General features: G+C 45.5%; 1 protein-coding gene across 11 annotated transcripts in view; it reads left to right on the top strand.

Moving 5' to 3' along the window:
• The window catches only part of RALGPS1 (Ral GEF with PH domain and SH3 binding motif 1), a 295,268-nt gene that overhangs the window by 116,164 nt on the left and 164,446 nt on the right, over window positions 1-14,658 (top strand). For all 11 annotated transcript variants that reach the window (XM_025475186.3, XM_025475185.3, XM_025475191.3 and 8 more), the window contains 2 exons: window positions 138-227; window positions 3,089-3,181. In XM_025475186.3, the coding sequence (XP_025330971.1) occupies window positions 138-227; window positions 3,089-3,181 (183 nt within the window). The remainder of the gene's footprint in view (window positions 1-137; window positions 228-3,088; window positions 3,182-14,658) is intronic.

The following is a 14,658-nucleotide window of genomic DNA, read 5'->3' as shown; positions in this document are numbered from 1 at the left end:
TCTGTGGTGGGTGAGGGCGACAGGAGTGGTCCAGTATTTAACCACTTATCTGGTGTGTGTGTGTGGTGTGTGTGTGTGTGTGTGTGTGTGTGTGTGTGTGTGTGTGTGTGTGTTTGTGTGTGTATTTGACTCTACAGGTCAGTTTTTGGGTTGTACGAGAAATTCTAACAGCACAGACTTTAAAAATAAGGGCAGAAATCCTGAGCCATTTTGTGAAAATAGCCAAGGTAAGCTCTTTTATTATTACCTTCCTTCCTTCCTTCCTTCCTTCCTTCCTTCCTTCCTTCCTTCCTTCCTTCCTTCCTTCCTTCCTCCTCCCTCCCTCCCTCCCTCCCTCCCTTTCTCCCTACCTCCCTCCCTCCCTCCTTCCCTTCCTTCCTTCTTTTTTTCCTTCCTTTTTCTTTCTTTTTTACCCCGGAATGTTTCCTCAGTATTTTGAGAGCTGCTTTGCTCTGGGCCTGCTGGGCTGGGTTCAAGGAGGGCTGTGACCTGACTTCTCTAGGCTGCAAGACTGGCTTAGGTGCCCACGCAGCCTCCCTGCCCCCATGCACGCATGGCAGTGTGGCCCTCTACGTGTTTTTATGGCAACCAACCATTCTCTTTAGCTGGCTGTTCAGACTCTCTATGAGGCCTTGGGGCTCCCTCTGGGATCCACCCATCCTCCTATTTCAGTTAGCTAGCACTGGGGGTTGATGGGCTCTGTGATACCATCATATCCTGTAGTTTTGTCTGTAGTCAGCAGATTCACCCCATCCCCATCCTGAGCTTGAGGCCTAGGCCCAGTGACTCTGCTGGGCCCCACTCCCACCTCCTGCCCCCTGCCCTGGTAGTTTCTGTTCTTGCCAATTGTTAAGCACCAGGCTTATGTCTGTACCCCACCTTTCCCCTTCTGTTCCCTGATGTCTGCTAGGCCAGGCAGTGATGCCATGGGCTTTCCCAGACCACTCTCATCACTTACATGGCTGTGCCAGCTCCTCCTTATGTGCTGCTGCTGACCACCAGGCTTGCCTGCATCTTGGCAGCATGCTGCTATTCTGTCTGGCTCCCGGCATGGTGTGTGCACGTGTTGTGTTCCCACCCAGATCCTAGGCCGGTCAGCTTTCACTGATGCCCTTCATGAGCCAGGCATCATAGCAGCCACTTTACTGAAATGATCGTGTTTGATGTTCACATTGTCATTCTCCCACTTGTAGAGGTGAGTGTCCATGCCCAGGGCCTTATAGCGAGTGCGCTAGAGCATATCTCTTTGCCCTCAGGGGAGCTGCTCTGCTGCCCCTCATGGGAAGGTTAAGGGCATCCATCTAGAGTATGTCAGGGACAACAGACACTTTCACATCCTGTGCATTCTGAAGTGCTCCGGACCATGCTGGGCTTAACGATGCTTGTACTGTCAGGGAGTTCACGCTGGGCCACGAGAAAGTGGGACGAAGTTCCAGCCCTCCAGTGCTTTCAGGAAATGAGTTTGTGGTGCCTCTCCAAGGAATCCAAACTGAGCCCTCCTTTACCTCTGCCATCTTCCTGTGATGGCTCATCATACTGGCACTGTGCCCTGAGTGTGTTCTGGTACCAATCCCTCCTTCCTCTGGATATTGGTTTCCCATCTATGAAATGAGAGGGGTGGATCTCCCAGAGGACCTTCAGCTCTAAAAGAAATTGTGTGACAGGCATAGCCATTCAGATACATAGGATGAAATTCAGTCCTCTCAGAGAATCTGTTATTACACACAGGAAACAATTAGAGATTGTTAAAAGATGTAAGAAAGGAAATATGAACTTGTATGGTAAAGGAGAAATCTCTGAGTAGGAACAGAGCTGTAAAGACTAGGCATAAGGGCTTTTTATTTATTTATTCAATTTCACTAGGCCCTACTGTGTGCTGTATGAGGCACTAGGGATATGATGGCAGATAGAGCTTTACCCCTGCTCTCGGGAACACATGGTCCCGAGACCATGGACATGGTCACATGGTCTCTTTCACATGGGTGAAAGAGAAGCTGGTAAAAGCAACTACAGGCCAGTGTACTAAGGACATGCATAGACTGCTGTGGGAATGCATAGTCAGGGGCCCTAAGCTCCCTAGATTTAGGAGCATGGTCAGGAAGGACATACTAGAGGAGGGGGGCATGTGAGCTTGGTAGTACCCAAGACAAGTGAGGTGGACAAGTAGGGGAGAAGTCTTCCCAACAAGGGATGAGCAGCCCACAAGCCACAGAGCACTCACCCTGGTGCCAGGTGCCAGTCTGGTGCTTTGCACACACTGTCCCATGTAGCATACATGCTGTGGTTATCTTCCTCATTGTAGGTATGAGCCAGCCAAGTCTTAGCTAACTCACTGCATTTCACGTAGATATTGGGAGCTGGGATTAGAACCAGGTCTGTTTGTTCCATGGAGCCCGCTTGCTAGTCCAAACTTCACTGGCTCCCAAGAATGAGAAGTGGAACCCTAGTCCCGCTAAGTTTCCCTCAGCACCAAACTTAGAACCAGAGCAGTTATATCTTTCTGCGCTTATCCTTGGCTGTCCCCTACTCTTGTCTTCCACGGTGAGGAACTTGTGTGAAACTGATTTGAATGCAAATGTTCTCACTAATGTGGGGTCTGGTTCAAAGGAGCATGGTCAAGTGACAGAGAAGCCAGAGCTGTGTCTTCCTAGCTGAGGGGGATCACACAGATTGGTAGCATCTTCCTTCAGCCCCTCGTTTGGGATGTAAGGTAGTCGCAGAAGACCCACGTGGATATTGTTGGTACAGCTGAGGCCTCAGTTTACAAAAGCCTGCTGGGACAGTTCCGATTCGTTGAAAAAAGTACATAAAGGGCATTATCAAACCTTATTCTGAGCCACATTTCTGTCCAGCAACCAGATTAGTCAGCTTATAAACTTTTGCAACTGTGTTTGATGCAGACTCACCTTTTGACAATTTGAAAGAAGAAGAGCATATGGTTTCTATGAATTCCATAGAACTATATTTTCTACATGAGATATTTTTAAGTATAATTGAATTTCATAAATATGACATTTGGTAACAGTTGAGCATGTTTTTGTTCTGTTGTTAATAACAGAAAAATAATCTATTCCATATCTTTTTTCAGAAACTTCTAGAACTCAACAACCTTCATTCTCTCATGTCTGTGGTATCAGCATTACAAAGTGCACCCATCTTCAGGCTGACAAAAACCTGGGCTGTAAGTTAATCCCTTTGATTTTGGCTCTCATTTCACTAGTAGAGTTCTTCATTCCTTGAGCCCCGAAGGCTTCCTCTGACTGTCTGCCCTTTGCCAGTGACAGAAGATTACTGTGGGTTTCCTGGGCATCCTGTCTCCTTCAGGGGACCTCAGCCCCATTTCAGGACAAGGAAGTTGTGAGGATGCCGACATGGCTGGGGTTGGAGCCCTCTTGAGTGGACCTTCCTGGACCCTAAAACATCACGTGTGGTGGCTGGGCCAGTGACATGACTTCGGCCCTCCACTTGGCTGGCATTCTTCTCTGATAGGCTCCAAATTGCCTTTAGGAAGGTCTCTGGGCTGATGGTTCACAGCTGCCCTGAGTGGTTGGCCATATAGCTAAGAGTCTCTGGAGAAACCTGTGGCCCTCATGTAGGAAGAAAGGGAGGGGGGGTTGTTTTGTTTTGTTTTTTTCCTGAAGGCCATGGATAATTTCAGCTCAGAGGTGGAGTCTGATAGTTATATAATTGAGTCTGTAGGAAAGTTTTTCTGCTGTAAAAATACTTTAAAAATATCTCAGACCTCTTTATCCTCCTTAGCTTGGCACAGTGCCTGACATGAGGGAAGTAATTGCTATTTCCATAGCTCATTAGCATTCACCTCCTGGCCTGCCTGGTCCAGGGTCTCCCACAGCCACACAGCCCAAGCCTTTCAAGACCTGTTTATGTCCCATGGAACTGAAGGAAACTATATAGAATTGTCAGCTGTGCTTCTGCAACTCATTTCCGAACTTTTTTTTTGCTTGTCTACGGGGCTGGGCTCAGTTTCATACTTGGCTAATTCAGGGGCCTTTAAGACACTTAGGGATTATGTTGTAGGTGACCAGAAATGAGCCTTGTTTTTTAAATTACAATTTTCCATAGACCTAGCCCTAGCAAAGTGGAGTGAGAAGTCTGAGCCCAGAGTCAGAAACTGGGTCTGTGTTCAGCCACTGTTCAGAGCATGACTTCTGTGGGACTTGTTTTCCTCTCTCTACTCAGTGGTTGGCCTAGATCAGTGCTTTTACGTCAGTGCTTCGTGGAGCCCCAAGGGTTCTGTGGAGCTGCCTTGAGGGCCACGAGGGGCTGGGAGAGAGGAGGAAGAGAGGAGAGACCTGCTACCTTGGCACTGTTTCCACCCAAGCAGCTCCATTTGCATCAGTTTGATGGACTGGGCTCCTGGGTAAATTTCAGTGGAGCAGTGGTTTGGGAGGTTGAAAGCAAGTTTGGAAGCCACTGGTCTCTCCCATTGTTGCCAGGCTTATGAGTCCCTGAGTCCATCTGAGCCATGAGGCTTTTTTCAAAAGTTCCCTAGAGAGTCTTTTTCAAATGAATTTTCCATTATTTAGATGCTGTTACTGTTTCTTGGACTGCTGGGAGCTATATGCAAACTCAGAGAGATGAATTATGACTCTCAACATGCACAAACCTTATCATCAGCAATGTGGTAACTCTCTGTGACCCACTGAAGCTATACAGTTGGTGAGGGCAGGGAGTCTTGCAAGCCACTTTCAACCCATCTATCCTGTTGATCCTAGGACAGTGGTTGGCACAGCATTTGAGAAATGGAGGGGGCCAAATTCATCCTTTTTCACCTTCCTCCAGATCACCCCAGCCCAGTGGCATCAGCAGTGGCTGCATCTCTTTCTGACACTCTCTCCACACCTTGTGCTACAAGCACACAGGATGTCTACTCTGGTTTTGTCCATAGATCTGCCTCTCCCTTTGACTGCCTGCCTTCATGATGAGAGGTGTGGCACCCAGCTGGGTGTGTGCTTGTTGTTGGCATTGTGTATATCTGTTGTGCTGGATCTTATCCTTCCTTTGCTGTTATTTCTGGTAATGAGATTCACCATAGAAATATTGCCAAAAAAGAGCTGTTTCCCCCTCCCCACTTTTCCCTTGACCTGGTATTACAGAGACCTCATGGGCCCGCAGAGCCAAGAGGAGCAGGAGTGCAGGAGGCACTACCATAGTAGCCCAGATGATCAGTGCCTTTATAGTCTTCATTAAAGAAAAAAAAAAAGATTGACATATTTATTTTAGAGAGGAGGTGGGGAGGGCAGACCGACAGGGAGAGAGAAGCCCAAGCAGACTCCGCACTGAGCCTCCTGACATGAGGCTCAATCTTGTGACCCTGAGATCGACCTAAGCCAAAACCAAGAGTTGGATGCTTTAACTGACTGCAACACCCAGGCACCCCTGGATTCTTCATTTTTTAGAGAAGGAAACAGGTTCGAAGAGGTGCAGTGGCTTGACGAAGATCACAGGGCTGGCGAGTGCTGGAGCTGTTGTGACACAGCCCTGCCTTGCTGGAGTGTGTATTCCATGTTCTTGGCCAGTGTTCTGGGTGGCTTGGTGATGGAGGCTGATATTGGAATCTGGCTGGGCTCACGGCAGGGAGAGAGGGGCACATGCATTGTGTGGGAAGTGGGGCTGGAGAACTGAGGCTGGCACTCAGGTCCTCCCTGAGTGCTGTCCCTGAAGTTGCACTGAAACCCTGGATATCTGGGAAATCTAGACCAAAAGGAGTTATGGGTGTGGGCAGAGACTGCCACTGGTTGCACCATGGATGAACTCCAGCAGGGACCAGTTGGTTGTTAGCTGTAGGGCAGGGCAGCTTGTTGACCTGGCCATGACTGGCTGCAGAGTGCCAGCAGTTGACTGAGTTGGCATGGATCAGAGACTGACCTGGAGCACAGGCTATCACATAGTAGGCCCTAATAAATGCTGGCTGATGTGCAAACAGGGAGGAACTCACCTTCTGCTGGCCTGGGAAAACATAGGCAGGATCTGATTCATCCCAGCATGGGGCCTCTTTGGATTACTGGCTGCTTCAAGGCCATGCGACGTAGGCAAGACAGAATTGGTCAATTCTGATTTCTTGAGTACGTACTACCATGCAGCTCTCACTCGTTTTACAAATCCAGTATTTACCAAATTCTTCTTTCATGCCAGGCCTTGAGGCTCTGGTCAAGGGGCTTGTTTTTATGGGCTTTTGTGTTATTCAGAGGAGGTGGACATATTATTGAGGGAGGAGTAAGACGTGTCCCATCTTGCTGGGATAAGAAGTATTGGATAAACATTTGTTGAGTGTGTGAAGTAGTGAGCAAAGAGTTGTCAGATGGGGATGGGAGTGGCATGGGAGACCAAGACAGGAGGGTGGGTCTGCTGCAGTCTGGGGCTTTGGGGAAGGCCTTTCTGAGAAGGAAGACCAAGCTAAGTTGAGACCTGAGTGTCACAAGGAGCCAGCCGTGCCAGGAAGAGGGTGCAGCCAGTGCAAAGAATCAGTGAGAAGAAACTTGGTGCCATCAAGAAACTCAGAGCCAGTGTGGCAGGGGTGCTGTGGGCCAGGAGGAGATTGGTGCAAGATGCCATGGACAGGCAGTGGGCCCATTGGGAAGGGCTTCTAGCCTAGGACAGGAGTCATGTTCTATTTCAAGTGCAGGAAAGGGTTTTAAACAGGAGCTAGACGTGATCTGGCTTACAGCTACTTTTCGTTTTTTGTTTTTTAAATTACTGTTGCTACTGTGTGGAAAACAAACTGGGCAGGAGTGCAGGGGGCCAAGATGGGAAATGGGGCCTGATCGGGAGGTCCAGGCAGCATCCAGAAGCAAGGTGATGTTGGTTGGGATAGGGAGGTGGCAGTAGACAGGAAATGAGGAGACAGACCTGGCAGGTTTGTGTGGTGGGATGTCAGAAAAGAGGAACAAAGAGGATTTCTAGGTCTCGGGCCTGAGCAACTGGGACGATGCTGAAGCTTTTTCTCTGATCAGAGTGATCCCAGGAGGAGGCTGACTTATTCACGAGTGACCTGGGGGTATGGAATTCCTGGAGTTTGGGTGAGTCACTCCTTACGGTAATTCTAGTCATGTGCTGCACATCACACACGCACACACACACACACACACACACACACACACACACACAGAAGCACACTGCTGGCTTTCTGCATGTTCCTATCATGATTTGTTCTTTCCTACTGAATTGATCCAGGCAGTTTGACTCATCTGCAGCAGTGGGGGGAATCATAGCCAGTGGGCCAGGTGGCCTGGTCTGCAGGGTGGGGAGACCTGGAAAGGAGCCTCCCAGGAGCGGGGCTCTGATTCCAGACATTGAGAGCCACAGGTTGATCAAGCGCTGCAGTTTGGAGAACAGTTACTTCACAGATATCTAAGAAGGCAGATGTGTGGCATTCACATAATTCCGACTTTGGAGTCTTTTATTCAGGAAGTGCCTCTGCTCCTTGTGTCTAATGTAGTGCCTCAGGTGCCCTCCTTTGAGGTTGTTGAGAAGGTGGTGGTAGGCACAGGCTGCCTGTTTCGGGCTTTCCTGAGCCTTGGCTCAGGTGGGAGGCAAAGTGGGTGAAGGGGTGAGGAGTTGGAGGGCAGAGGAAACCAACGTTTGCACCTCTAATAACTCATTCTCATGCCCTTCCTCATAGCTGTGCCTGCGCTGCTCCTCAGAAAGTCCTAGTCATGAACTCTGCTGACCCTCACCTTCCTCACATTCCCACAACATTGGATGCTTCATCAGCCCCTTCTTGAAAAATCTCCTTTCCTTGGCTTAGGCCTCTCTTCACTGTTCTGACAGCTGGATCCTCCCTGACTGCTTTTGTTCCTCTTGCCCACTGGATAGACATATTCTGTGAGGCTCTGACCCCAATTCCTGCCCTCTCATTCACTTCCTATTCCTTGTGGATCCCACGGCACAGAGAGCTTCACTATCACTTCTGTGCCCAGTAGAGGCCGTCTCCTCAGCTCATGCTCGGCGTCCTTCCACAGTCCTAGACCCGTGTTCCCACGCCTCCCTGCACAGCCCTCTGCTGCATGTTCCTTTGACAGCTCACGCTTGGCATGTCTGAAATCAAACTTTGGTTTCCAGGAAGTGATAGTGAGTGCCAGAAGACTCTCTTAGCAGATTGTGTTTTGGACTTTGAGGCAATATGGTAGACTGAGCTGATGGGGAATAAGCCCCTCCCTCCCGATTGCCAGCTCCAAACATACAAACACAAATAAATGCTGGATAAAATACAACTAAATTAAGAACCAAGATGCAAAGCTGAACTAGAAGCCAAGAAAGGGAAGTCACCATGTGCTAGAAATAAAGTGTGTTCTCAGAGTCAGGACCGTGAGCACAACTGAGGGAGACCACTGTGTGTAGGCTTTGCAGCTGGCACTAGGGTTCTAATGTGTGTATGGAGGAGAGTCCAGGTTGCAGGCCCCATGCACATGGAGGGCTGGAACTCAGCTACGCATAGGAGCCCGAGAACCCTCAAGTGTCACTCATCAGAAAATCTCTGTCCAGCCTGAGTCCCATAAATGCATGAGTAAAAAAAAGTCACCTATGGGAAACTGTCACCCTAGCTTGGACCTTGGGCACCTGTGGGGTCTGTATACAAGAATTGAATTGGTGTGGGGACCCCAGGCCAAGCAATGAGGGGCAGTGTCCTATGGAGATTCAGAGTGTAGACTCTTGGGTGCCAGGGTGGCTCAGTGTTTGAGTGTCTGCCTTTGGCGCAGGTTGTGATCCCGGGGTCCTGGGATCAAGTCCTCACATTAGGCTGCTTCTCCCTCTGCCTGTGTTTCTGCCTTTCTTTTTTTTCTTTTTCTTTCTTTCCTTTTTTTTTTTTTTTTGTCTCTGCCTTTCTGTGTGTGTCTCTCTCATGCATAAACAAATAAAATCTTTAAAAAAAAAAAAAGAGCAGACTCTTGAATCAGATACCCAGGCTCAGCCTCGGATCTGCCTCTGTGGTAAGGGTTAAATGAGCAAATAATTGAAAAAATGTTTAGAACTGTCTGGCACATGGGAACTGTGTTGGGTGAGTATTAGCTGCTGCTGTTATTGTTGTTAGCATTATTTTTGATTCTCCTTGATCGTTCTCAAATGAGCCAGGCCGGGTTGTCTCTGAGCTGAGATCATCACCATCTTTGGGCTGCTCTTCTTGCTCCTGGACTCTGGCCCTTACTCACAGCACTGCTGGGGTGATCACCTCAGAACAGCTCTGGTGTCTTCACTTTCTTGATTAAAGACCATTTTTTCATACTCCCCCACCACTTGCTTGGTTGGAATCTCTGCACCCACCACTCCTCCAAAGTGAGAAGTTCCAATATAACCTTTTTGATGCCATTCTTTTTAACCTGCCATTTGAACATTCATTCACCACCCCCAGTTTTATAATAATGCATATATTGTCAGCCATTTAAAAAAATATTTATTTATTCATGAGACACACACAGAGAGGGACATAGACATAGGCAGAGGGAGAAGCAGGCTCCCCACAGGAAGCCCGATGTGGGACTCAATCCCGGCACCTGGGGTCACACTCTGAGCAAAAGGCAGACACTCAACCACAGAACCACCCAGGTGCCCCTGTCAGCCAATTTTTAACCATCATCTGGATTCCTAACTTTGAACTCCAGCGGTCCCTGAGAGTCAGGGGAGATGCAGAGCTGGGATAAGAGGATTGGAAAGCCTTGATGGGTGTTTTTTTGAGGGAAACTTATATTTGAGAGTATGGTGCTTAAAGAGTGCTCACAGGTAGTGAGCATATTTGCAGAGTGTAGAGGACACTGTAGAGGCATTTTGGCAACAGCAGCAAATATTGAAAGGTTTCATACCTACTTCACACCTACTTCCTGACCTCAAAAAACAAACCATAAACCTTTCAGTTGTGGCCAGCGGGGCATCTGCTACTGCCAGCAACACAGCAACTTAGTGCCCGAAGTCATGTGCGGAAGAGATGCAAGAGTTGGCCAAAGGAATTTCCTGTTCATACACAGCCACAATCAGCTCATTCTTTCCCCTTTGATTAGTATTTGCTGTTCACTCTTAGCTGCTTGTGATTGATATCCTGTTTACAAGTTGACTGGAAGTATCAGAAAAGTAGAACAGGTAATCAGAATGGTCATCATTTGTCCATGGTTTACAAATGGCAACATTAAAAACATACTTTGCCAAGCGGCGAGTTTCCATCTCTCTACTACCTTTCTAGTGTTTTAAAAATTATTATTAATTTTTTTTATTTGAGCTTAGTTGACATAGAATGTTACATTAGTTTCAGGTATACATCATAGTTATTTAACAAGTTTATACATTATACTGTGCTCACCACCAGTGTAGCTACAAGCTGTCACCATATAATGCTTATTACAATATCATTTACTATATTGCTTATGCCAGGCCTTTTGTTACTGTGACTTATTCATTACATAACTGGAAGCCTGTATCTCCCCTTTCCTTTCATGCCTGTTTTGCCCATCCCCCCCAATGCCCTTGCCTCTGGCAACCATTAATTTGGTATTTATAGGTTTGATTCTGCTTTTTGTTTCTTTGTTTATTCATTTGGTTTCTTTTTAGTTTTTTAGATTTTTTTTAAAGATTATTTATTCATGAGAGACACACAGAGAGAGACGGGGGGTGGGCAGAGACACAGGCAGAGGAAGAAGCAGGCTCCATGCTGGGAGCCCGATGTGGGACTCGATCCCGGAACTCCAGGATTATGCCCTGAGCCAAAGGTAGACACTTAACCGCTGAGTCACCCAGGCATCCCTATTAATTTGGTTTCTGAGTAAAATCATATGGCATTTGTCTTTCTCAATCTGACTTATTTCACTTGGCATAACACCCTGTAGGTCCACTCTTGTTGTCACAGATGGCATAACCCCATCCTTTTTTATAGCTGTGTAATATTCCATTATATGTAAATACTTCGTTGTCCTTATTGATTTGTCTGTTGATAGATTTATAATTTGCTTCCATATCTTGGTTATTGTGAATAATGCTGCAGTAGACATAGCAGTGCATCTACCTCTCCAGTCTTGTCCAAAGCAACATGTCTGCTATGCTGCTGCTCCCTTGAGTGTTCCTACCTCCAGGCCACTGTTAGTGCTTTCTTTTTTCGGCTTTGAGGGTCTCTCCAGCCCTGTCTCTGCTGGTTGAAATCCTTAAAGACTTGTTTCTATGACTGCCTCTTCCTGAAGGTCCTCCTCATAATGGAGTTTGTTCTCTCTGGAGTCCTCTTGTGTTATTTCTGACTCTTCATGTCTTAGCAGGCCTTTTTCATTGTTCAACCAGGTTGGGCAAATGGGGATATACACTTGATGCCTGACTCCTCACCCACCTAGACCAAGGATGGGCCCTTGGCAAACTTCCATTTGGGGACTAATCTTAACCTTCTGGCTCTACTTCTGGGGCTTTGTGAGAGTATCTCCCTGGGGTTACTATGAGCACAATTGAAAAAAATGTAGCAAAATTTTTGGAAACACATGATAAAAATTTTCCTATAAGATTATACATTACATATGTATGTATGTGAATGTATGTGTATGTATATGTGTGTGTACATGTAAACTGTTAAAGGATAAGTTTTCTTTAAAGGTGAACTCATGACTCACACAGATATAAAATGAATACTTGCCAAAGATTTTATTTAACTCGTTAATTAGTGAGAGAACCCATAAGATCTTACAACCAATAAAATGTTATCAAAAGAGAATCCTGAACACTATACTTTCATAGTTATGTAAGGAATGCCAAAATAAAATTTTTAATGGGTACAAAACTAGTATTCCCTGGGTGAAAATCAGTGACATTGGTTGAGACATAGTTTGCCTTTCTGTGGACAGGCATTATTGGCATGACTACATTTTCCGCAAGTTAACTTCTACCTGTACAGAGTTTCACATAGCCTTAGTCAAAGACAAGTGGAGACAGACAGCTAGCCCCGACACCTCCTAAGTTTCCAAGTCACAAATTTCCCTTCTTTTTACTTAATGACAGGCTCCATTGCTAATAGTTTTCATTAGACATGTGACTTGGTAATTTGTTTTTCAGAAACTGATAGTTTGTATCAAAAGAGGTAAAAATGACTTCTCCTAAGTGCCCTTGCCTTACTCCTTATTCATTTCATACTCTGTCTGATGAATCCATTGGTCCATAGATTGTCAACGGCACTAAAAATTCTTTCCATACCAACAGTAGACACTGGAATTGAGATAGAATTTTGAGCCAGTTTTAACATACTTGGAGCAACAGGCTCTTTGTTGAAAAGCATTTCCACTATCAAGAAATGTTACTCTCTCAAGGCGAGGGAACAAGATACCAGTGTCCTCATAGAGAGGATTTGGAGGGACTTTTTCTTTTTCCCTCCATGGAGACAGCTCCCAGATTTGAACTATTTACCAGATGAGGAAAGTTTTCATCATTAGTTGAATACAAGTGCCACATGTAGGTTCTCAGAGTGTGTATGATAAGGGAAATTTCCGAGCAACCCATTTGACCATGATTTGTGATATTCCTGGCTTTTGACCCTGTGGTTTATAAGTCCCATTTATCCCATGCAGCTGACATGTGGCATCATGAAAATTATGAAATATTAGTATTTTTTAAAGATGTTATTTTTTAAAGATAATTATTTATTTATTCATGAAAGGCAGAGAGAAAGAGAGAGAGAGAGGCAGAGACACAGGCAGAGGGAGAAGCAGGCTCCATGCAGGGAGCCTGATGTGGGACTTGATCCTGGGACTCCAGGATCACGCCCTGAGCCAATGGCAGGTGCTAAACTACTGAGCCACCCAGGGATCCCCTAAAGATGTTATTTATTTATTCATGAGAGACACACACACACAGAGATAGATAGAGGCAGAGACATATGCAGAGGGAGAAGCAGGCTCATGCAGGGAGCCGGATGTAGGATTCGATCCTGGGACTCAAGGATCATGCCCTGAGCTGAAGGCAGATGCTTAACCACTGAGCCACCCAGATGTCTCTATGTAATATCAGTATTGTTTGATTTTTACTTTGCGATTTTAGTGTACTTTGCATCTGTGGTCACAGACTCTTTCTTAATCCTAATGTTGTATATTTTTGCTTTTTGCCCTATTTGTAGAGAAGGTCTATCTGTTTTGTTGATATAAAAAGTAGTTCTTGGGTCTACTTTGGCATTTAGTTTTATAACATAATCAATTTCTAATTTTATTTTATTTTTTAAAAAATATTTTATTATTATTTATTTGAAAGACAGAGGTAATGAGAGAGAGCATGAGCAGTGGGGAGAGGTAGAAGCAGGCTCCCTGCTGAGCAGGGAGCCCAGTGCAGACTCAATCCTAGGACCCTGGAATCATGACCTGAGCCCAAGGCAGACGCTTAACCAGCTGAGCCACCCAGAAGCCCCTTGATTTCTATTTTTATCTACTAATTGATTTCCCTTACTCTTCTCCCCCATTTCCCTAGCTTCTGGGGTTGAATGTTTAGTGCATTTATATTCTCACTCGTTTAATTTGAAAAGAGTTTAAAACCATGCATTTTCCTCTCAGTATAGTTTTGGCCTCATCACATAGCTTAACAAATGGTTTCTTCTTGTTTGTGGTTTGTAAATAGTACATAATCCTGGCTTTTATTTTTTTCTTTTACTGAACAGTTACTGGAGTTTTCAGAATTTTATAAGGATTTGAATTTTCAAGTTATTCTTAGTTTTTCCATTCTTTTATTCAACAAATACTTAGGCAATGTGCTGTTTGTGTTGAGAACCATACCAGGTTTGGGGAATGGTGGTACAAACACAGCCAGCATCGCTGCTGTCTTCATGGGAATTGCTGTTTGCTGAGTGAGACACATGTAATTGCACAATTAATCCTAGTCATTATAAATATTGTGGAAGAAATCTCAGGGTGCCTCAGGGCTTCTCAGCTTTGCTAGAAGTGAAGTTGCCTGTTGTATTTAGTGAATTCTTCCTTGATCTTATTTTCTTACCTCTTTTCCTGAGCATGAACGCTTTCAGTATTTGCTTGACTCGGGCAGGGAAGTAATTTATGTTCTTCTATATAGTTTTGATGGCTCCTTTCTGAGGCTTCCCTTAAAGTCTGAAATCTCAAGGATCCTCGATTAACATGAGGTTTTCAGTTTGTGGCTCTACTTGTAATAAAAGTTTAAAACATGCATGAATAAATGCTGTTATCTATAAATAAGTCTTAAAAAATTTTTTCAGCATAATACATGCACATTAATTTTAAAATCACGGAGTATGGCAAGGCTTAGTGAAACAACTAAGACTCATTGATCTGTCCTTCTATACCCCATTCATTCCCCAGAGGCAACCACTTCCAGTTATTTAGTGGTTTCTTCTGGTAGTTTCTGTCACATTTCCAACAATGTGCTTTTGCTACAATTTCTTGATCCACTCACTCTAGATAATGGTTGTTGACTTCTTTTTAAAATTTTTTTTTAATTTTTATTTATTTATGATAGCCACAGAGAGAGAGAGAGAGAGAGGCAGAGACATAAGCAGGCTCCATGCACCGGGAGCCCGACGTGGGATTCGATCCCAGGTCTCCAGGATCGTGCCCTGGGCCAAAGGCAGGCGCCAAACCGCTGCACTACCCAGGGATCCCTGTTGTTGACTTCTTTATATGATGATTGTTGGTGTAGTTTCCCTGAATACCTTCTATTTTTCTTCAGAAA

This window comes from Canis lupus, chromosome 9 (genome assembly GCF_003254725.2).
Source record: "Canis lupus dingo isolate Sandy chromosome 9, ASM325472v2, whole genome shotgun sequence".
NCBI classification, from domain to species: Eukaryota; Metazoa; Chordata; class Mammalia; order Carnivora; family Canidae; genus Canis; species Canis lupus.
Note: the sequence above shows the minus strand (reverse complement) of the source record. Positions and strands in the feature narration are given on the sequence as shown.